This window comes from Pteropus medius, unplaced genomic scaffold, assembly GCF_902729225.1.
Source record: "Pteropus medius unplaced genomic scaffold, Ma_sr-lr_union100, whole genome shotgun sequence".
NCBI classification, from domain to species: Eukaryota; Metazoa; Chordata; class Mammalia; order Chiroptera; family Pteropodidae; genus Pteropus; species Pteropus medius.
In genome coordinates this window covers 1,305,583-1,328,405 of record NW_024342475.1, presented here as the reverse complement: position 1 = coordinate 1,328,405, position 22,823 = coordinate 1,305,583, and the positions used below count along the sequence as shown (strand labels likewise).

At 59.1% G+C, this 22,823-nt stretch overlaps 2 protein-coding genes across 6 annotated transcripts; one reads left to right on the top strand and one right to left on the bottom strand.

Moving 5' to 3' along the window:
* The first annotated feature begins 812 nt into the window (after positions 1 to 812).
* On the top strand, positions 813 to 15,337 carry ERCC2 (ERCC excision repair 2, TFIIH core complex helicase subunit). 3 transcript variants are annotated; one of them, XM_039866199.1, is made up of 24 exons: positions 813 to 912; positions 1,242 to 1,341; positions 2,404 to 2,481; positions 2,555 to 2,617; positions 2,806 to 2,919; positions 4,504 to 4,620; positions 4,710 to 4,826; positions 5,147 to 5,270; positions 5,366 to 5,462; positions 5,627 to 5,760; positions 5,839 to 6,007; positions 6,440 to 6,558; positions 8,536 to 8,605; positions 8,695 to 8,764; positions 8,854 to 8,955; positions 10,044 to 10,107; positions 10,638 to 10,759; positions 12,088 to 12,180; positions 12,282 to 12,354; positions 12,536 to 12,606; positions 12,729 to 12,872; positions 12,992 to 13,135; positions 13,628 to 13,726; positions 14,424 to 15,337. In XM_039866199.1, exons 1-23 carry the CDS (start codon positions 908 to 910, stop codon positions 13,718 to 13,720), a joined length of 2,283 nt encoding a protein of 760 aa, XP_039722133.1. In that variant the 5' UTR covers positions 813 to 907; the 3' UTR covers positions 13,721 to 13,726; positions 14,424 to 15,337. The 3 variants fall into 3 exon arrangements, with proteins under 3 accessions (XP_039722133.1, XP_039722132.1, XP_039722134.1); XM_039866198.1 differs by having other exon boundaries at positions 13,628 to 15,337; XM_039866200.1 differs by lacking the exon at positions 813 to 912 and adding an exon at positions 1,118 to 1,136 and having other exon boundaries at positions 13,628 to 15,337.
* Positions 14,002 to 21,335, bottom strand: KLC3 (kinesin light chain 3). Of its 3 annotated transcripts, XM_039866204.1 has the most exons (13): positions 21,285 to 21,335; positions 18,551 to 18,816; positions 17,835 to 18,065; positions 17,539 to 17,608; positions 16,934 to 17,153; positions 16,459 to 16,546; positions 16,281 to 16,382; positions 15,599 to 15,772; positions 14,911 to 15,001; positions 14,795 to 14,835; positions 14,601 to 14,707; positions 14,349 to 14,417; positions 14,002 to 14,077 (listed from the first exon to the last, which is right to left on the bottom strand). In XM_039866204.1, the coding sequence occupies exons 2-13, from the start codon at positions 18,806 to 18,808 to the stop codon at positions 14,002 to 14,004; spliced, it is 1,527 nt and encodes a 508-aa protein (XP_039722138.1). In that variant the 5' UTR covers positions 18,809 to 18,816; positions 21,285 to 21,335. The 3 variants fall into 3 exon arrangements, with proteins under 3 accessions (XP_039722138.1, XP_039722136.1, XP_039722137.1); XM_039866202.1 differs by lacking the exons at positions 14,002 to 14,077; positions 14,349 to 14,417; positions 21,285 to 21,335 and adding an exon at positions 20,976 to 21,001 and having other exon boundaries at positions 14,707 to 14,835; XM_039866203.1 differs by lacking the exons at positions 14,002 to 14,077; positions 14,349 to 14,417; positions 21,285 to 21,335 and adding an exon at positions 18,971 to 18,992 and having other exon boundaries at positions 14,707 to 14,835.
* Between the last annotated feature and the right edge of the window lie 1,488 nt (positions 21,336 to 22,823).

Here is a 22,823-nt window from a genome sequence, read left to right as displayed (position 1 = left end):
CCTTTTAACATCCACTACGGGGTGTGCACAGAGCAGGGGCTCAGGGAATATATAATGAATGAATTAAAGTGAGGCACTTAGAAGGAAGTGACGACCTAGGGACTAGCACACAGTAGATGCCCGGTAGCTATTTGTCGAACAAACGCGAAAAAGCTAGCATTTATTGAATGTTTGGTGTGTCATACACTCAGTTTTAACTGCTTTATGTGGGTTAGTTTAAGCGTCATCTACGTTGTAGATAATCTAACTGTTCCTACTTTGCAGATGATCAAATAGAACCCCAGAGAAATTAAGTAATTTGATCAAGGTCACATGCTAATAGACAGTGTAGCCAGGATTTGGACCCAGGCATTCTGGTTCCAGAATTCACACCTTAACCGCCAAATCACAGCCTTTCATTTTGCCTGATTAAGACAGTATCTGGCACATAGTAGTTCAATAAATAATTGGAGTTATTTACCCCAGAGACGTCCAGGACACAGCAGGCATTTTATAAGTGCATGTTCACCTGGTGCAGCGAAGCCATTCCTAACTCGCGGGCCCCGAAAAGGCCCCCAACTTCCCTGTCATTTTCCCCTAGATTCTCTTCGCTATTTAGATAATTTGGGAAGATGCCCGGAGACCGAATCCTAATGAATGGGATCGATTCTCTCGGTTCTCTTCCTCCCAGGTTTTGTTCTTGGTCTTCGGCGATCCGCAGCGATGCCTCTGGCACCGCCTCTGCAGGAACCCGCCCCCGCATTGCCGTGCGCACGCGCATTATCCCGATCGATAGAGTGACAGGGAGGGTCAACCAATGGCGTAGTGAGGAAGGTGAAGCCGCGCCTCGAGGACACCCACGGGATCCTGCCTCATTGAATATTCATGAGGGGGCGGATCGACGCCTCTACTTGCCGCCGTCGTCGCCATGAAGTGAGAGGGGGGCTGGGGTTCGCGGCTCGCGACCGGGCGCGGGTCCCCGGGAAATGGCGGGGGCTGGGGGGGCGTGTCCGGGGCCCTTGCGGGGTGAAGGGAGAGTGAAGGGGTGGGGATAGCCGTGGGGACCCACGGTACAGCAACGGGGATGGGCAGTGAGGAGATGCCGAGGGGACCCGGAGGCTGCTGGGAACCTGGGGGATATCCGGGGGCACCCGCAGGTCGGTGCCGGGCAGATAACCTCTGTCGGCCCGACGGCAGGGGAGTGTGGGGGCTGGAGAAGGACTGAGGGGACGCGAGACTGACCCGGCAGCCCTCGCCGCCAGGCTCAACGTGGACGGGCTGCTGGTCTACTTTCCGTACGACTACATCTACCCGGAGCAGTTCTCCTACATGCTGGAGCTCAAACGCACGCTGGACGCCAAGGTGGGTGGCCCCCGCCGCCGCTGCCCACCTGACAGGTGGGACTGCCTCACGGGCGGCTAAGACCGAGATTGCAGGAGGTCTAGATTAGAAATCAGAGGTCCTTGGGAAGCCAGCACTCCCAAACTTCCTGTTATCCAAAATAATAAAAGTTAATAAAAGAAGAAACAAAAAGAAAGAGGAATAATAATAATAATAATAATAATAGTTAATAATAGTAGCTAACATTTATCATAAGGCTGAGCAGTTCAGTGGTTAGGAATATATATATATTACAGACTTTGAAATCAGCTACCTGGGTTGGAATCCTGGACCCACAGCTGTGTGCCCTTGGGTAAATCACTTAATTTCCCTGCTCCACAGTTTTCTCTTCTGCAAAATGGGCATAATAGTAACAGTACCTACCTCAGAGGTTAATGTGAGGGTTACATGAATGAGTTAATTCACCACCAAGGAAGGAAGCCCTTCTCAACTAGGGATGACTCTGACCCCCCAGAGGACATTCGGCGATGCCTGGCGACATTCCTGACTGGCATACTAGTGGGATGCGGGTGCTACTGGCATGTAATGGGTTGATGCCGTGTTGCTGCTAAACATCCTACAGTGCACAGGACGCGCCCTCCCACCCCACCCCACCCCAAAGAAAGTATTATCCAGCCCGAAAATGTCAATAGAGCTGAGTTTGACAAATCTTGACATTTAAAAATACTGCCAGGCACAGAGAAGTGCCGTGGAAGTGTTTGCTAAATTAACAGAAAAAGGGCTCACCGTATACCAGATACTATGCTAAATATTTCACCCCCATTTTCTTAGTGATCTTCATAATCATGCTGTGAAGAAGAACTTATTAGGCCCATTTTAGAGATGAGGATACTGAGGCCAGAGATGTAAAGGTACTTGCCTAAGACGACTCAGCAAAGAAGTGGCAGAAGTGGGGTTCAAACTCACTGCCCCTGGGGCCCAGACTTTTCATTGCTGTGTTGTTCTGCCATTCCAAGATGGTGGCATTCTGAGTGGGGAGGGGTGTCCCTGAGGTTCTGAGAGCCTGTCACCCCCAACTTGCAGGGTCATGGAATCCTGGAGATGCCATCAGGTACTGGGAAGACAGTGTCCCTGTTGGCGCTGATCATGGCATACCAGCGGGTAAGTGAGCCACGGGCCTGTGGAGGGCGGAAGAGGGAAGAGGCAGATGGCTTGAGCCCATTGTCGTCGGCAGGCATATCCACTGGAAGTGACTAAACTCATCTACTGCTCGAGGACAGTGCCTGAGATTGAGAAGGTGAGTCGGGCGATGCCCTTGCTCCCTCACTGCCCCTCACTCTGCCCAGCCCTCCTGGGCCCCCCTGTGGTTGCCATCACTGCTTGCGGGTGGTGTTTGGGGACCTGGGGAAGGGGCTGAGGCCTGGCTGGGCAGGGGCTTGTGCCTTCGATGAGGCCAAGTCCCCACTCCCTCCTCGACTGGCACAGGTGATCGAAGAGCTTCGAAAGTTGCTCAGCTTCTACGAGAAGCAGGAGGGCGAGAAGCTGCAGTTTTTGGGGCTGGCTCTGAGCTCCAGGAAGAACCTGTGTATTCATCCTGAGGTGAGCGCCCATTCTTCCCCTCGCACTAAGCCCCGGGTTGAGGGCACTCTTCCAGTCAACCAGGAGTTTTAGGTCCCCAGACCAGGCCTCTCAGAGAGGTACACTGGGGCCACGTGCAGAATTTTCTCACACATCAAATTTTAACTCTTCATTCAGGGCCTGGGAGAGATTAAAAAGGTGGAGTCTGGCAGGCCTGGCTTCCTGGCTCTGAAACTTGTTGGTTGTGTAGTCTTGGCGAGTAGATTTCTGCAGTCTGGGCCTTAGTCTTCCTTTCTGTAAAATGGGGATAAATAAGTACCTGTTTCATACAGTCGTTAAGATTGAGTGAGATAATGCATATGTACCCTTAGCATGCACAAAGAGCTAAAAGAATTATTAGACATTATCATGATACTATATATAACATAATATGTAATATTAGTTATTTTTGAATTATGTTACAAAGCCACCACTGTGCACCAGGCACTGTTATAAGCACTTTTTATATATGGAATATGTGAGAAATAATACATATGATGGATGATAATTAAGAAGTAGCACAGGCCTTGGTGACTGATGGAAGGGAGGAGGAGAGGGCAGGGTCAGCATCCTCAAGCCTTCCCTTTGGTGAAGGTAAAGATTTTGCTCCCAAGAGCCCTGGGCTGTGATGGTGCCACAAACAGAGCCTCGGAGGGTACAGAGCAGGGCAAGGGGCAAGGTGGTTCTCATACTGTGCGATCAGAAGCTCCTTTGATTCTTAGACTCTGCCAAGGTCCTGGGTGTTAGGAATTTTCAAAGATAAAGTAGTTATCCTAATCTACACGCTTAAGAATCTTCAAAGCTTAACGCTTTTTTATTGAGGTATAATTGACACATATATAGATTCCTATATACAATGTAACGATTTGATATTTGTATATGTTGCAAAATGACTATTGCAGTAAGTCTAGTTAATATCTGTCACCTTAAGGAGTTACAAGCTTTTTTTTCTTGTAATGCGAACTTATAAGGTCTACTCTCTTGGCGACTTTCGAATATGCAATGCAGCACTAACTACAGCCACCGTGCTGTATATTATATGCCCATGACTTTCTCATAAATGGAAGTTTGTGTCTTTTGACCCCCTTCACCTATTTTGCCCACCGCCAACCCCACCTCTGGCAACCACTAATCTCTTTCCTGTGTTTATGAGCTTGGTTGTTTCTTCTTCTTTTTTTTTTAATTTCACATATAAGTGAGATCACGTGGTATTTGTCTTTCTCTGTTTAACTTATTTCGCTGCATAATGCCCTGAAATTCCACCCATGCTGTCACGAATGGCAAGATCTTCTTGTTTGTGGCCAAATAATACTCCATTGTATCTGGGCCTTAACGTTTTACTATTTAAGAGTAATTTGTCACTTTTGCATTGCTGCAGTAAGTTCCTAAGTGTCTTAATAATGAAACAAGTGAAGTTTGAGTCTTGCAGAAATCCCCAAGTCTTACCCCAGACAGGACAGCCTCCCATCGCACCCAGCCATGAGGTGTAGAGCCCCAGGTTCCAGCAGGGTTTGGGGGCTGGGCTTCTCAGAGCTGAGATAATACTCCCCCACACCGGCTCCCCAGGTGACACCCCTGCGCTTTGGGAAAGATGTCGACGGGAAATGCCACAGCCTCACAGCCTCCTACGTGCGGGCGCAGTACCAGCAGGACCACAGCCTGCCCCACTGCCGCTTCTATGAGGTGCCTGCTGGGTCAGGGCCGAGGGAGGGTGGTCAGACCCCTGTGACAGCCCCGCTCCCTGACCCCCAGGCACCTCTCGCCCGCCCCAGGAATTTGACATTCACGGGCGCCAGGTGCCTCTCCCTGCCGGCATCTACAACCTGGATGACCTGAAGGCCATGGGGCGGCGCCAGGGCTGGTGCCCATACTTCCTAGCCCGCTACTCAGTGAGGAGGCTGGTGGGGGGAGGGCGGGGGGCATGCATGAGGGTTACCGCTTCCTGCCCATCTGGCTGCCCATGTCTGTCTGTCTGCATCTCCCTATGTGTCTGTGCCTCTGTGTCTGTCAACTTGTTTATATTTGTGCCTCACTTGTGTCTGTCTTTACGTGCCTCATCTCTGTCTGTGTCTGGTCTGTCTGTCCATCTGCCTTATATCTGTCTTTCCTTATCTCACCTCTGTGGGCCTATGAAGGGGCGATGTGGTGGTGTGAGCAGGTGGGAGGTGGCAGTCAGGCTGGGGTAACCCTGCCTTCCTCGCCACCCCAGATCCTGCATGCCAATGTGGTGGTTTACAGCTACCACTACCTCCTGGACCCCAAGATTGCAGACCTGGTGTCCAAGGAGCTGGCCCGAAAGGCCGTTGTGGTCTTCGATGAGGCCCACAACATTGGTGAGGGAGCCTGGGCCGGGAGGCGATGCCGGCCCCTGGGGCTGCCCCCCTGCCAGCCGCCCTCGCCTGACTGAGCCTGGCCCTCCCCGCCACAGACAATGTCTGCATCGACTCCATGAGTGTCAACCTCACCCGCCGGACCCTTGACCGATGCCAGGGCAACCTAGAGACCCTGCAGAAGACAGTGCTCAGGTGGGGGTGCGGGTGACAGCTAGGCTGCGGTGCCCGCCTTGGCCCTGCTCTTCGACCCCGGCCCCCCCGAAGCCCCCGTTCTCTGCCTGACCTGTCCCCGAGGGACACGAGCCCCGTTCCAGTGCCCTCTCAGCTGGCTCCTGCTCTTCCCCTTCTCCCCGCAGGATCAAGGAGACGGACGAGCAGCGCCTGCGGGACGAGTACCGGCGCCTGGTGGAGGGCCTGCGCGAGGCCAGCGCTGCCCGGGAGACCGACGCCCACCTGGCCAACCCCGTGCTGCCGGACGAGGTGCTGCAGGGTGAGCCGCTGCCTCCTCCGTGACCCTCTCGGCGTCCCGCTCTCCCCGGGGGTGGCGGCTGACACCTGCTCCCCGCAGAGGCGGTGCCCGGCTCCATCCGCACGGCGGAGCACTTCCTGGGCTTCCTGCGGCGGCTGCTGGAGTACGTCAAGTGGCGGCTGCGCGCGCAGCACATGGTGCAGGAGAGCCCCCCCGCCTTCCTCAGCGGCCTGGCGCAGCGCGTGTGCATCCAGCGCAAGCCCCTCAGGTTCGGCCCCACGCAGCGCGGGGTGCTGGCTCCCTGCCGGGGGTCTTGGGACGGGCCGAATGTGTCACCAGGGCAGCCGAGAGTGACTGAGACAGTGCGGGGTTCTAGGTACAAGTGGATGACCACGTGGCCGTGCAGGATTCACGCTGTGATTGTGGGGTTCTAGGTGTGGTTGCGGGTCCCGTTTTGACCGGTAACCTGCATATGAGATTGTGTGACATGCGACCATGTGACTCTGGGATGTGCGTTTATTGCTTCGTAAGTGCCAGCGTACAGTCGAACAATGTAGGGACACAGAGGTGACTGAAACAGCCCCAGTCCGTGTCCCCATCGAGTGCCCAGCCACCTGGGGAGACGGGCATGACCACGTGCTCCGACCACGGAGGAGGGGCTGCCCGGGGTTACCCCGATCCTATCTCGCCCCGCTTCCAGATTCTGTGCGGAGCGCCTCCGCTCCCTCCTGCACACCTTGGAGATCGCGGACCTCGCCGACTTCTCCCCGCTCACCCTCCTGGCTAACTTCGCCACCCTCGTCAGCACCTACGCCAAGGGTAAGCACCCTGCTTTTGGCCTCTGCTGGCCCCTGGCGGCTGCAGCGAGGATCCCCGCAGAAGCCTCCTGCTCAGATTTGTATTTTCAGAGGCTCGCTCTGGCCGCAGCCTGGAGGGTGGGGGTGGTGATGGTATGAGATGAGGCCGGAGAAGTTGTGTGGGGTCCGGGGGGCGGGTTCTGAGCCGAGGGAGCAGGGGCAGCTTGTCCCTCTAGAGATTCTTCCGGGGACTGGGACAGGGAGGGGAGCCTGAGCCTGGGAGCAGGATGGGAGGAAGCAGGGGCTGGAGGATGGGGAGGTAAGGAGGCTGGGACTTGGTGCCTGGTTGTGGGGACCACGGGGGACAGGGATTGAGGGCGATGGTCAGGTTTCCGGCTTGCCAGGGAGAGGGGGAGGGTTCCGGAGGCTTTGTCACCTTTATTGGGCGGCAGTCCCTCCCCTTCCTCAGCTGTAGGCTGGCCGAGGACTCAGCCTGATCCCTGGAGATTACTCTATCCAGGACACCAGGGCAGGCCTGCCTGATGTCGTGTGGCTGGGCCCAGCCTCTGCAGGAGGACGGAGAATCTGTCCCCCAACCCCAGAGCCCATCAAGCAGCAATTCTCACCGGAAGCTTCCTTCTGTGTCCATTTGTCTGTCCTACCCCGTCTGCCACCTTGAGCTGTCTTTCTCCCTCCGCCCCACTTCCTCATCCACCAACATGTCACGTTCTGTTGCTGGGAATGTCCTTTTCTATCCTCCTCAGCCCCCACTGACCTTCCCACTCATCCTTCAGCTCTTGGCTCAGTAGAGATGTCCCTTCCTTCAAGAAGCCCTCTCTGACCCCAGGCTGGTCTCAAGCCCCTACCCCGCCCCCGTCCTCCCCAAGCCTACTCTAGGGAGTCACTGGGGATAAGTCTCTATGTCCCCCTCAGTGGTCTGTGAGCCCTGAGGGCAGGGCCAGAGCTTTCTTGGTTATTGCTGTGTCCCCAGCACAGAGGACTTGATTTTTTTTCACTAAGTGAAATTGAATACGTGAATGCATTCATTCATCTGTTCAATAAACAGGCCAGGCCTAGCTCTGGGGAAGCAGCAGGAACCAAGAAAGACCTCTTTTCTGACCTCTGGGAACGTGCATTCTAGAGGGGAAGACAGGTAGCAAAGAGGCAAGTGAGGAAGATCATTCCAGAAAGTGATAAAACCGTTTACGTGAGAAGCGGATTGGCTGCCATGCTGCAGTGTGCCTGCAGTGGCCAGGGCGGCCAGGAAGGCCTTTCTGAGGAGCTGACATTTGATCTGAGTCCCAAGTGACCAAATGGAGCCAGCCACCTCGGGAAGCTTCCCAGGCAGTAGGGCCAGTGAGTGCCAAGGCCCTGGGGTAGAGTGAGCCTGGTGGGCTTTGAAAGGTAGGCAGGAGGCCCACAAGCAAGGAGAAGATGGGGTCAGAATGGCAGGTTCCCACAGACGATTCTGGACCTCGGGAAGGGTGTGGGGGTCGTGGGGGGCTTCTGAGCAGGGCAGGGGTAGCCCTGATGCAGGCTTTCACAGGGTCCCTCTGGCTGCCGTGAAAGGGGCAGGGGTGGAAGCTGGGAGCCCGGTGAGGACGCAGCCCCAGTGGTCCAGGCGGGGGTAGTGGCGGCTGGACTGGGGAGGGGGTGGGGGGAGGTGGTCAGATGACAGACTTTGGAGGCAGAGCTGACGGCCTCCTGATGGCTTGGACAGAAAGGTCCTGGGAGAAGCTCAAAGCTTTGGCTTGAAAGGCAGGGTGGGCCCGAGAGCGAAGCTTCGGTGCTCTCTGCTCAGACCCTCCGTGAACGTTTGCACAGGTGTTGGTCCTGGGGAGAAGCGGGCAGATGGGGGTGAATTTTGGACTCAGGAGCCTGGGTTTTAGGCTTGGGCGGCTGGTGGCTGGTCCCTTTCTCTCTGGCGGTGGGGACTGGGGAGTGGCCGAGTGGGCGTGGTTATGACTGGCGCCCTGGCGATCTCACCGGCTCCCCGTAGGCTTCACCATCATCATTGAGCCCTTCGATGACAGAACCCCGACCATTACCAACCCTATCCTGCACTTCAGGTGAGACCCGACCCCAGTGGGGGCGTGACTGGACCACGGGCCCCAGCCCCGCTGGCCTGGCTCTCACCACCCTCGTCTGCTCCCTGCAGCTGCATGGACGCCTCGCTGGCCATCAAACCTGTGTTTGAACGCTTCCAGTCTGTCATCATCACATCTGGGGTGAGGACCCTTCTCTGCTCCCCAGTCCTCAGCTGTGGGGCTCCTGGTTCCTGCCCAGTCCTGCTGAGATTCTGCTGTCCTTGCCACAGACGCTGTCCCCACTGGACATCTACCCCAAGATCCTGGACTTCCACCCTGTCACCATGGCAACCTTCACCATGACGCTGGCCCGGGTCTGCCTGTGCCCCATGGTATGTGGGAGGAGGTGGGGTGACGGGCGGGGAGACGGGAACAACGGGCCACCCTTCCTCCCTGTGCTCCCCGCCCCGCCCCGCCCCCGTGCTGAGCCAGGAGAGCTTTCCAGATCAGGGTGTGGAGTCTGGTCAGACAGACCGGGGCGTGATGCTGGTGCCCCCAGCCCGGTTTCTCACCCGCACAATGGGAATGCCTCCTCCCCCGTCTCCCAGTGGAAGGGAGAGTGAGCCAATGAGTGTAAAACACTTACGTGGCCCAGGGCCTGGCTCTTGGTTAACGTGGCTTTGCCCGGTTCGTCTGACTGTGACCTTGGGAAGTGACCCTTCTGCTCTGCCTCAGTGTCCTCTGTAAACTGGGCATCAGAACACAAGCCTTCGGGCCCTCATCTGAAGCCCTGGGGCCAGGTGTGCTTTAGAATTGAGAAGTTTTAGAAATGAGAGTTTTCCAGACTTTAGAAATTAGGCGTACACTGTGTGCTCGCCGTGTGCCACTTCCAGCGGGGTCCAGGCAGCAGCCTCAGGGCGAAGTCTTACGACTACTCCAGCAGCAAAACATTCATTTAGAGTCGAAAAGGGAGATAAGTCAGGACTCTGAATAGACTCAGGCCAGGGCAGGTTTTGCTACTCTGAGTGTGTGTCCAACTTAAATATCTGCGATTCCCAGGGTGTTGTGGCGTTGGGACTTGCCCTTCGGGGGTGGTGGATGGCTGCTGTCCACACGCTGCCGTGCGGCTTTGCGAGGCCGCCGGTGGCAGTGCACCAGTGGCTGTCACAGTCATGGTGAGGAGCGTTCTGGAACCGACCGGCCCGAGGCTGGGGCTGGCCGAGTGCACTTGCTGGTCGGGAACACGGGCGGACTTGGGTCCAGCTCCATCTCTGTCATTTATTTGCTGTGTCACCTGGGGCAGGTGACTCCCCTTCTCTGAGCCTCAGGCCATTCTGTGCAGTGCAGATAACAGGGTAGCTGAGCGTTCCTTCAATGACATCGTGTCTATGCAAAGCGTAGGGCAGCACAGGCTGGCAGCCGGCACGCACGCACCCGTGACCGCTGCTGCCTCGCTCATCGTGGCCTCTCCTGCTCTCAGATCATCGGCCGTGGCAATGACCAGGTGACCATCACCTCCAAGTTCGAGACCCGGGAAGATATCGGTGTGCTGCCCATGGGAGTGGTTTGTTTGGGTTCCGAGAGGGGAGGCTTATCAGTCAGCATGGCCTAAGTCTTGCTGCAGTAACGAATACCCCCAAATCGAAGTGGCTTCACACTTCTTGCCCAGGGCGCATGCCATTGTTGGTTGGAAGGGGGCCTGCCCCGTGCCACCGCTCTGGGGACTTCCACCACTGGACACATCGCTATAGTGGAGCGAGGTGACAGGAGGGATCACGGTGAATGACACGCTGGCTCACAAAGGTGCTCGCCCGGAAGCGACACAGCCATTTCTGCACTCATGTCATTGGCCATGGCAAGTCACATGGCCATGCCTAGCCTTCGGGGATGGTGGGCGCCGTCCTCCACGGGCCGGGGAGGAGGAGTGGCAGGTGTGTGTGAGCAGCCCTGCCGATGGCCTCGCGGGGTTTCTAAGAACCACAAGTTCAAGACCGGGCATTAGACAGGAACGCTGAAGGGGAGTGGGGAGGAGAACCCGGGCCGGCAGAGGCTCCAACCTCTGACCCCCTCACAGCGGTGATCCGCAACTATGGAAACCTCCTGCTGGAGATGTCTGCCGTGGTCCCCGATGGCATCGTGGCCTTCTTCACCAGCTACCAGTACATGGAGAGCACTGTGGCCTCCTGGTACGAGCAGGTACGCCCGCGCCCCGGAGGGCCCCTCGCTCCTCGGCTCTTGGCTGTTCCTCTGTGCGCTTCACTCCTCGTGTTGTAAATGGTGACAAGTGTCATAGGTGACAGGATGGTGTATAAGACACATGAAAGGTTTACTGAATGGCGTGCACACCTGTGCCCCTCCCCCCACGTCCAGGTCAAGAACTAAGACCCTAGCAGCCTCTGTGGGCCCCTCCCCCAAAGGCTTACCCCTCAGGAGGGGTGACCACACCCCATCTCTGGTTTCCTTGCTCCCTTGCTGTTCTTTTTGGGGTCACCCGCATGGCTGTGTCCCGCCAGCACATGGTATGGAGACCCCGGGTAGCAAGCATGACTCTAGCTGGGTGCTGTGCTGTTAGAGGAAGGTTCTGGGGAATTAAGGCTGGACAGAGACTGGGGACAGTCTGCACTGGGTAGTGTGTGGGCGAGGTCAAGCGGCATTTTGGAAATTGGGAGCCGGGCACCAGGTGGCAGCAGGGTGGAGTTAGGGGAGGGGGCTGCTCTGTCCTTTCTGCTTCTGAGCACCCCACGGCCCAGCTCTCGGGTAGGTGAACGTGGGAATGGTGGGGTGAGTCCCTCATCCACTCATAGCCAAGACCTCAGACAGGCTCTTCTGACACAGCAGGAAAGGTGGCTGCTGGCCGCCTGAGCCCCGCATCCTGAGCGCCTTTCGTGTCCTATTTAAGAAACCTTTGCCTACATCAAGGTTGCGAAGATAACGTCCTGTGTTTCCTTCTAGAAAGCTTTGCATTTTTACCTTTCACGTCTGGGTCTGTGAGGTGCCTCAGGTTCACCTTTGTGTATGGTGCAAGGTCGGGGTCAAGGTTCATGTGGAAATCCATTTCCCCAGCCCCATTTATTGAAAAGAGCGCTCTCCTCCGAATGGCACAGGTGTCCACGTGTGAGGGGATGTTTTCTGGCTCCTCCACGCTGTCCCACTGGTCTGTGTGTCTGTCTCTGATCACGTGTCTTTTACACTGTCACGTGAGATCTCTGGGCAGCCTGGCCCGCATCAGCTTCTCTACTCGTCACTGGCTGGGGGGAGGGTAGGCTGTCCCGATTGTCCATCTTGGGCCACATGCCTGCCCCACTTGTCCAAAAGATGAGGCGTGGGGATCGGTTTCCCACTTGGATCACAGGGCTTCCCCAAAGAAGTGAGACTGACCAGCGCCACCGCCCTCCGTCCCTCTGTCTGCTGGGGGATGGAGGCTGCTGCCCGGGCGTCTGGGGCAGAGCCGGGCTGAGTCAGGACGCCCGCATGCTCACTCGCCCTGCCAGCCACGGCCTGACCTGCCCGGTGTCCGTCCCTAGGGCATCCTTGAAAACATCCAGAGGAACAAGCTGCTCTTTATTGAGACCCAAGATGGGGCTGAGACCAGTGTCGCCCTGGAGAAGTATCAGGAGGTAGGTGGGGTGCTGGAAGAGCTGCTGGGGAGGGGCCGTGGGGGGAGGGGCCCAGGAGGCGGCTCTAGGTGCTGCAGCTCTGTCTGGCCTCCCCTCCCCAGGCCTGCGAGAACGGCCGTGGGGCCATTCTGCTGTCGGTGGCTCGAGGCAAAGTGTCCGAGGGAATCGACTTTGGTGAGTGGACTAGGCTGCCAGGACCTCTGGCCATGTCTGTTCCCCCAGGGGACCACCCCACAGCTGGGGCCCCCAGCAGGGCCCCCGGCACCCACGCCCCTCTTCCCACCGCCGGGCCACACGAAGGTGGCTCTCCAGCCGGTCACGGCGGTGACTCTCGCCCCCGCCTCTGCCCACCCAGTGCACCACTTCGGCCGGGCCGTCATCATGTTCGGCGTCCCCTATGTCTACACCCAGAGCCGCATCCTCAAGGTGAGCAGCGCCCGGGGTCAGCAGGGCGCTAGGGCCCTCCCCTGGGACCCGTGTGGTGTGGGGAAGGGGCAGAGTGCGAGGGACGGGCAGGAAGGGACCCCTCCCCGTGTCCTCACCCGCAGGCGCGGCTGGAATACCTGCGGGACCAGTTCCAGATCAGAGAGAAGGACTTTCTCACCTTCGACGCCATGCGCCACGCGGCCCAGTGCGTGGGTCGGGCCATCAGGGGCAAGACCGACTACGGCCTCATGGTCTTCGCTGACAAGGTGTGGGTCGGGCCCCGCCCACCTGCCCGCTCCCCTGTCATTTTGCAGATGGGGGGGGCTAGGCAGGGTGTCCAGCCCGCCCACCCCAGGGGTCCTGACACCCTCGCTCTCCTGCTCAGCGCTTCACCTCTGCAGACAAGCGGGGGAAGCTGCCCCGCTGGATCCAGGAACACCTTAGTGACTCCAACCTCAACCTGACCGTGGACGAGGGGGTGCAGGTGGCCAAGTACTTCCTGAGGCAGATGGCACAGCCATTCCACCGGGTGAGCCTGAGGCCGCCAGCCCTGGCTTCCCTTCACCCTCCCGGGCCAAGCTCCTCCTCCAGGAAGGTCCCTTGGCTTTCTCCCCACGCTCCAGCCTGCCCTTGACAAAGAGAGCTTTGTGTGCGCCCAAGTGCTAGGCCCGGGAACTGGGGGGAGTCGAGGGCTGCGGGCACGAGCTTGTCTACAGTAGATGAGCAGGTGAGTGGGAGCCCGGAGGCAGTCGGGCGGGAGAACTGTGGTCAGCAGGTGGCAGGGTTTCCCTAGCTTGGTCACAGCCGTCTAGTGGCCACCTCCCCCCTCTGGCCTGTTTAGCTTATGCTCCGCAGTGTGTGGGTGTCTCCAGAGTCAAGCCCCCCGTCCTGTAACCCCACCGTGCAAGCCACCTCCTGTCACCCTGGACCCCGTGTCCCCGTGTGGGGCACGTGGGCAGGTGCAGCAGCGGTCTTCCCACTCCGGCCTGACCCCTGTCCTTTGCCCGTCCCCTGCCCCCAGGAGGATCAGCTGGGCCTGTCCCTGCTCAGCCTGGAGCAGCTGCAGTCAGAGGAGACTCTGCGGAGGATCGAGCAGATCGCTCAGCAGCTGTAGCGCGAGGTGGGGGCAGGGTCATAAACGGTGTTCCTGGTCACTCCCGAGTCTTACCTGGCGCTCCCAGCGGCTTAGAGGGGCCTCGGGGAGGCGCTGGAAGGTCCTCGTGGGAAGGAAACAGACAGACGCTCGTGGCTGCCAAAGCTACAGCCTTTAATCTCAGGAGAGGGCGGCCCAGTCCACTGGGTGCCCCCCGGAGGCACGGAGCCAGGCAGCGGGGCGGAAGGACTCCCCTCTGCCTACCCCTCTCCCCAAGAAGCAGCCATGCGATCCTGTCGCCTCTAGCGGGGAACCAGGTCCTGGGTGCTGGCGCTGAGGGTCCGAGAAGCCTCACTCAGGTGCCGGTTTGTAAACTGGGGACAGTCACAAGGAATGGCTGAAAGGGGGACAAAGTGCCGGACAGACCCGCTCCGGCTGCCATGAGAGCCACCCCCAGCGGGCTCACTGCCAGCTCGTCCATCCCAGTGGCTGTACTGCTCACCCTGCTGTCCCCCCATGGCCAAGTGAAACCCACTGTTCTCCGGTCCCTGGGTCCACTCCAGCCCAGCTCCCAGTGCCAGCCTGACTGTCCCCACCCGCCCCTCCGGGCCCCTCCTACCCCCTCCTTGACCCTGGCACCCGTCTGCCCCTCACCGGGGTCCCAGTGGCCCTCGCACCCTCCGCGTGCAGCATGTTGAGTGACACAGCTCTCTTCATCCTGCAGAGGAGACGAGTGAGTCCAGGGGCCTCTGGCTCCCACCCCGGGCAAGGCCCCCCCAGCACTGGGTTTGACTGTACGTGTCACAGGGAAGATGGAAGCCACGGAAGGTTCTTGAGCACGACAGGGAACGGGGTGGGCTGCAGATATCGGGGCTCTTTGCTGACCAGGTCCCACACTCACCCGGCTGCCCCGGCCGCTCCGTCGCCTCGGAGACGGGAGACCAGCTTCTCGCTTCCGCGCCGGATAGACTCTCGGAGCTTGGAGAACGAGCTGCTCCGACGAAGGGTCTGGGGCGGGCGCCACGGACACAGTCAGCCTCCATCACACCCAGCCCCCACTCCCGCCCCGGGAGCTGAAGCCAAGCCCATCCGCACCTGTTGTCCTGTGTCACCGGCAGTGCCTGCGTTGGGGGCCCCTGGGGGAACAGATGGGGGACATTATGGTGGGACACCGGGAAGCACCCTGGGGGGAAGGAGGGGTGGGGGCTCACCGAGAGGGGCGGGCAGGCCCTCCCTGCTGAGGATTTCTTTGTAGAGCTCTTCTGCTTGCTGGTACTTGTTCTGTTTCAGGTAGGCTGAGGCCTGCGGGAGGGTATGGCCTGGGTGATCTTGGTTCAAATCTGGGAACTCCCCAGGCCCAGGCCCAGGCCCAGCCCCACCCCGTACTCAGAGCCTCCGCCTACGGCAGAGTGGGCTTAGAGTCTGACCCCGGCACTTCCTGCCTAGGTGGCCCAGCTCAGGGGGCTCCCTGGCTCAGCCCGGGCCAGTGACACCTCTTTATGCCTTAGTTTCCTCTTCTGCAAAATGGGGGCCACAAGAACACCTACCTCACAGAGTCCTTTGACAGATGGATGGGACAGGGAAAGTACCAAGCAGGGGGTCTAGAGCTCAATAAATGTGTCTGATGCTGTCACCCGCTCCCTGCCACTCCAGCTTACTCTCACTGGAGCTGTTTTCTGGCTGCTCCCAGCTTGCCTGTTTCCTGATGCTTCCACGTCTTCTGTGATGAGTGATCTCAGTAGTCAGGGCCCAGCTGAGAACCCAAGTCTTAGGGTACCCCTCCTCCACGGGCCTGGCAGAGGTGGGGGCGCTCCTGTGCCTCCTACCCTCCCAAGCCAACGGGTGCTGCCCTATCACGTGACCCGTCAGTCCCCCGCCCCAGACCCACAGCGCCCTTACCAGGTTGTTCTTGGTCTTGGCCACGTTTGGGTCGTGGGGCCCGCCCAGGGCCTCGTAGATGCTCAGGGCTCGAGCATAGTGCTGCTCCACCTCCTCGAACTTGCCCTGGTTCTGGCAGAGCAGGGCCAGGTTGTTGAGCTGCTTGGCCACGTCTGGGTGGTCGGCACCCAAGACCTAAGGACCGTGGATGGGGTCACAAGTCACTGGGGTCATCCAGGATTGGTGGGCTAGTGCCAGCAGCCATAATGGGGCTCACAAGTTAGGGGTTACAGGATCTAAGTGGAAAGTTATGGGATGCTGGGGCTGGAGGGCAGAGGTTGCCCCCTCAAACTGGGAATTCAGCAGATCATGGTGGATCAGAAACCACCCTGACCTTGGGATACAAGGTCAAATGGGTAGATCAGGGAAGGGGTTGTACTGGGTTGGGGGCATATGAGGTAACCTAAAACATGAAGTCAGGAGTCAAGATCAGACAGAGCTCACAGAAGGTCAAAGGTGGTGTCGTGGGAATGGGTGCACTAGGCTCAAATCGTGGGCTCAACATCCAGTGGGAAGGGCATAAAAGTCAGAGGTCACAGAAACAAGCTGGGGCCCCAGGAGATCAGAGTCGCAGCGAGAGCCACAGAATGGAGCACTTCAGGGTCACACGGGGAGGGCCCGGGGCCAGGCAGGGAGGCCGGACCTTCTCGCGGATCTCAAGGGCACGCTGGCACAGCGGCTCTGCCTCCCGGTACCGCCCACGCTTCCCGTAGAGGACAGCCAGGTTGTTGAGGGTGGCAGCCACCTGCAGGGGGTGGGAGGGAGGTCAGGGCAGGAAGGCACAGCCCGCAACCCCCATTCCTGCCGGGGCTCCCACTCACCGCGGGGTGCTCGGGGCCCAGCGTCTGCTCCCTGATCTGCAGGGCATCGTGCAGCAAGTCTGTGGCTTCTTTGTACTTGTTCTGGTCCCTGTGGGGCGGCCCAGGGGTGGAGGGGAGTCAGCCAGGTTGGGGTAGCAGGCCCAGGGACCTGGCTGAACCAAGGACAGGTGGTACCATTTGGGGGTCCCTTTTGAATTCCCCCATACCTCCTAAGTCTAGCACAGGGTCTCTCTGTACCCCCAGATCGCTGCCGAGCCTCCGGCCACCCCAGATATCGTCCCTACTCTGTTGGGGTCTGTCGCCCAGGCTCCCTGACTCCTCTTTGCCTGGGCCCTGGTGGCCACCCCGGATCTCCGTCCCCGCTTCCCCACCACCACTCCTGTGCCCCATGCTGACACCACCAGGGTCCCCCCTTCCACACAGCAATGGTTCCCGCCCTGGCCGCCCCTCCAGCTGTGGCCAGCTGTGGCCTCACCGGTACACCAACGCCAGGATGTTGAGCATGGTGGCCACGTCAGGGTGGCAGTGGCCCGAGCTCCGCTCCAGGTCCTCTAAGGCCTGGCGGCACAGTGGCACAGCCACCTCGTAGCGGCCCTGCCCCGCATACTGGATCACGAGGTTGTGCAGCGTCCGCAGACGGGCCGGGATCTCGTAGCCGCCCTGCTGAGCTGCTGCAGCCCCGGCTGCCTCCGGACCTGGGGGCAGGGGCACCGAGTCACTGCGGGCCTCCTGCCCCACCCCAGCCCCACGAGGGGACGCCCACACTCCAGACCTACAACTACCTCGCTGCCCGCTTGCCCCTGGGACCACGGGCTCCTGCACTGACTTCTGAGATTGGGATCCCAGGCATCCGACTGGCCCGTGGGATGTGGACATGTGGCTCGTGGGGTTGTGGCCAGCGTGGCCGGCCTGGTTTTACAGCTCTTGGCCTCACCTACCTGCTGTCACCCCCACAGCCACCCGCTTCATCCTCATGACCCTGCCCTGGCCTCCCCACCCCCTGCTCGGAGACCTCTGGGTTCAGCTGTCCCTCCGTATCTCCGCCCTTTGGTCCCCCATGGCTGAGCTCCCCACACCCACCGTTCCTCTCCTCCTCCTCGCTGGGGAACAGCGAGGCCAGGCTGTCTCGGCGAGGCGGGGACTCGGGCCGCTGCAGAGAGGGGGTCGGTTTCAGAGATGGGGTGCTGAATCTCAGGGTTTGAGGCAGGTGGTCAGGGGTCTCGGGATTCGCCTGAGTGCTCGCGGAGGGCTGGGGGTGCTGTGCAACAGCTGGGGGGCTCCTGTGGGAGTTCTAGTGGGTTGAGGATTCTGAGGGTCTAGAGCACTGGGTCTCCATTGAGGGTCGGGGTCCCCGGCACACCGGGGCCGCTCAGCACCTGGCTCTCTGCAGGCAAGTCATACTGCCGCAGCTGCCCCAGGAACTGGAGGTGCCCCTTCTCCTCCTCCAGCTGGGCCACGGCCTCCTCGCTGGCCCGCAGCCTCCGCTGCGTCTCCTCCAGCTCCTCCCGCAGCCACACGTTCTCCTGGGCCAGCCGCCGGGCCTGCGCGCGGAGCCGCTGCTTCTCGGCCTCCAGCGCACCCACGTGCGCCGACAGGGCCAGCAGCATCTGCCGTGCGTTGGTTGAAGGGTCAAGAGTCGGGGGCCTGGTCCCTACCCTGCCAGACAGCCCCTGGCCCAGCCCAGGGCCTCAAATCAAGCCAGAGCACCCATGTTCTATCCAGGATCCCCCAGGTTCTACCGACTCCTTCCGCATGACTACGAAGATGCACAGAGGCTCCCAGGGACCCTCCTGATTTCACCCAGGCAGACAAATTATGCCCAAGGACACTTTAGGTCCCGCTCATGCACCCCAAAGTCTCCCCAGGACCCACAGTTCTAAGGAAGGACCCCATTTGGTTCAGAAGTTCCTGTCACACTCAAGGGTCCCCCAGTACTGCCCAGGGACCCCAACTCTGGCCTAGAGCCTTCCACTCCCAGGCCTGGCTCCCCTAGGTCTCACCTACCCCAGGCTTGCCCCCCTGCATACTTGACTCTCATCCCTGGGCCTCCCCCCAGGTGTGAGCCTCGCCCACCACAGCTGGCCCCTCGTACCTGGGCCTCGCCCAGCCCCAGCTCGATGGCCTCCAGCGAGTGTCTCACCACCTGCTGCTTTTCTTCCAGCAGTTCCAAGCCAGCCACCGGGCCCTGTCCTGCCAGGGCCTCCGCCAGGCGCCCCGCCAGCCCGTGGTGCTCGGAGCGTAGGGCCTCCAGCCCCTGGACCACTTGTCGCGTCTGCCGCACCAGCTCCTCAGGGCTCAGGCGCTCTGGGCCCAGCCCCATGCTCCCGGCGACTGCCACCTGCACAGACATTGCTGTTCCTGGGGTGTGGGGGGAGAGGGGGTGGCCGGGGTTGGCAAATCATTGTCAAGGCCAGATGAGCCAGCCCCTCAGCCACCACACCATTCTGACCAGCAGGCCCCCTCCAAGCTGTCTCCCTAACCAGCCATCCTAGCCAGCCCGCTGACTCCGTACCTTCCAGCCGGCACCCTGTCCCACGCCCATGCAGGCCAGCCCTCAACTGGGAACATTCTAATTTAGCTTTGCCTGTCCTTAGCCCTGAGGGCCACTCCAAAAGCCCATCCCATATGTGACCAGCCAAAAGAGGGCAAACAGTGGGGCTGTGGCCTTCCACCTGCCCTCAGCTTACCTGGCCAGCCCTCACCACCCCGAGGGCCCCGGATACCCTGGCCCAGACCTCCTGGCCGTGTGACCTGGGATTGAGGCACTCTCCTTTCCTGGGTGTGTGGGGCGGGGTGTGTGGAGGCGGCAGCCTCCCTGTGAGCTCATTCTTAGGGTGTTTTGGTTGGGAACCAGTCGGACTACTGGGGGTGGGGAGGGGCAGGAGGAGAGGGCCAAGGGGCTGAGGCCAGAAGCAGAGGAGGCCTCTAAATGAGGGGGCTTTGCGGGGGACCTGTGTGGGCTCCCCAGGGCTGAGAAGCTGATAGACCCTGAGCGAACAGGGCCTCCGCCCTCCACTGCAGACAGGCCCAGCCTGCCCAAGGCGTGTTGGGACACACGTGTGGCAGGTGTGGCCCATGGATGTCACACTGGCCACGTGAGAGCTCAGGGTCTGTCACAGATCATAATGGGTGGGGGTCTCACATGCCGGACTTCATGCGATTTATATGAAAGCGACAAAGTCAATGACCTAGTTGGCAGTGCCTGTAAAGCCCTCATAGTTACACTCATACTTACACACACGCCCTTCTCAGAAATACAGTTCAACACGCACACATACCCAAGAAGGAATTCTTGGAAATACAACCTAGAATACATTCTCCTCTCAAAAATACAACACAACACACTTCCTTCTCTAAAACATAAAACACGATACACACACACATTCACATTGTCCTTTCAGATTACCACCTAATCCAACTCACTAACACATTGTCATAAGTTGGTGCCCAGGGCACAGACAGCTGGGAGACAAGCAGAGGCAGTGCCACAGTTCCCGCACACACCTTCTCAAGCACACGTCACTCAAGATGCCGCGTCCACTATGAGCAGCCCAGCAGTTTCTGCACCTGCTCGCAAGTTTACAATCATAGGCTTAGACACGCAGAAAGGGCAGCATGTAATCCTGTGGGTTTTACAGACCGCAGGCTCTCATCCCCCTCGCTCTGTCTGATTGTGTGTGTTTGTGCATTCGTCAGTCTCTCTTTCTATATGTACTTACGTGTACACGCAGGTCACGTCATCTTTAGTCTTCACACCTCACATACAAGCCCCATAAACAGTTAAACACAATCACACAAGTTCAAGAGCCACCCTGACAACCGCCACCAGGATTCGTGCCAATTTATACAACTTCACGTAGTCTCAGACGTCTGAGCCGAGTGCCGCAGACACAGCTTTGCCTGGACCGCCCACAGCCCGACCGACGACCACAGTAACAGTCACAGTGACACGCACAACCGCACAGCACTGGCGCTGTCCTCGACACACACCAGCTCCCATATTCACACAGTCCTCCAAGCGGCTCACTCTCGTTCACATGCTCGGCCCTGTCACACCACCACACAGCTGACAATGATAATCACAGTCGCACCCCACGCTGCCATCCTGTGCACACACTGCCCACCTCCCTGCCACCTCCCCTATCATACAGGCAGAACGACAACCCCGTCCACGAAACCTCTTAGAGGTCACGATCCTACAAACGGTTCAACTCCCTGCAGTACACAGACACGCAGGCACGGGGCAGGACAGGTACATCGTCAGAGGTGACACACATTTCCACATCATTGAAACAGCCCCCGTCATCCACACAGTCCCTCTGGTCCCTCATAGGATTCCACCGACAGTCTGTTTCTCACGCGCATACCCACAGCCTGACACACACCTGAGCTTCATACACCATCACACGCACAACTAGGCTTTGTGCACCGTCTCTCAAATGCAAGCACGTTCCGTCCCCAGACACCTGCAGCAGGAGGCCCCCATCATGGCCAACGCCCGGAACCACTCAACTTACCGCTGGCCGGCCTGCCCAGCCCCACGCACCGCGGCTTCCCTGCGGGAACCGTCACAAGGGCCCCTCTCTTCCCCTAAGCCCCGCCCCCGCTCCTGTTTACCTGCGCATGGGGGAGGGGGCGCGGCCCCAGCTGGGCCTCCAGAGCCGGGGGAGCCCTGGGGCGGGGCAGGGGCTATCCAGGGGCCCACGGGCCCGTCCTGCTTGCCAGACCCGTGGGCCCAGGGGTTCGCGGGGCCCAGTCCTCACCCTCCGCCCCTGCCCGCACCCTCGCGGCCCCCGGGGCCCCCGCCCCGCACTCCCGACGCCCACCTGACCGCGGCCCGCTCCGGGACTCGCTCCGCCCCGCCGCGCCCCGCCGCCTCCCGCACGGTGCTCCCAGCTGCGCCGCGGGTCTCGGGCCGCGGGTGGGTCCTCCCAGGGGCGGGGCGGCCTGGAGCCACGCCCCCCGCAGGTGAGGCCGGCCCCGCCCACCGCTCGGGGAAAGTTGAGCCCCGCGGCGAGGGTCCAGTGGGAATAGCAGTACCTCGGAGGCGGAGCCGGGAGCCTTCAGGGCACGTCGAACCTGGGGATGCTTCCGGCACGCCAGAGGCCTGGAAACGGGGGCCTCGAAGAGCCAGAAACTTAAAAACTGGGAATCTTGGAAACTTCGGATGCCAGACCTATAATATAGCCTCGCAGTGCCAGCCGCCGGGCCTTTGCCTTGGCTATGCCCCTGCTTGGACCTCTCTTCCCATAGAGCTCACCATTATTCCGGTCTCTCCTCAAAGGCGCTTTTTCTGAGAGGACGTCCCTGACTGCCCCTTCCAATTACCCCTCCCACAAAATACTCCTTCCCCACTTGACTTGATTCACAAAACTTCCCAGGGCCTAAAAGTATTTTGTGTAACATTATATAACGTTATTATGTTATGTTACATCACATTATTGGGGAGATAATGTAATGGATAAAACCTGGGCTGTGGGTTCAAATGTGATTTCAGCACTTATTGGCTCTGCAGGCCTTGGGCAAGCAACCTAACCTCTCTGTGCCTCGGTTTTTTAATCTGCAAAATGGGGATCGTCCAAAGCTGCGAAGATTGAATGAGTTAATAAATGGATAGGAAGCATTTAGCAAATATTAGCTAATGATCGCACGATGTAATATTGTCGTTTTTCCCCTCTTTGTGGTCAGTATTGAATCTTTAGCACTAGAACAGAGCCTGGCGCAAAGCAGGGGCTCAATGAACATTTTTTTTGAGTGACGGGCTGACTAAATCAAGTCCTCGAAACGTAAATTGGCCAAAGCTGGGCGCACAGGATTATAGCATCGCAAAATGTGGTTCAACCCGAGCTTTACAGAACCCCTGCAGTACCCCGGCTACTGCACTACAAGATGTTCCCAGAAGAGGGCGCCGCTGGCCCGTGGACCAGATGCCCGACTCCAGCGCAGCTCTGCACCTGTTCTCCAGGTCCCAGTGCAAATGCTCCCTCCTCCCGGAAGCTTTCTCGGATCCCCGACTCCCAAGCTGGATGAGACGCCCCTTCCAGGCTCCTGCGGCTTCCTGGGCTCCCACATCCCAGCCCTGCCTACTCTGGGCCGTCATCTCCTACATGGATTTACTATTGAGTCCCCAGCGCTACCCAACATAGACAGAACCCAGAGAAGGAGAGTGGATGTTGATGGAATAATGGAAAATAAAACTCAGAGTCACACTCTAACTTCTCCAGATTATTTTGAGGGAACAGGGGAGAAGGGGGCAGCCGAGCCCCCCACCCCAACTCTTTTGGCCTCAGACATCTCCCAGTGGTTCTGGATCTGTCACACACTATGAAGCAGTACAGGGACCTCTCTGTAATTTGCTGGCTGTG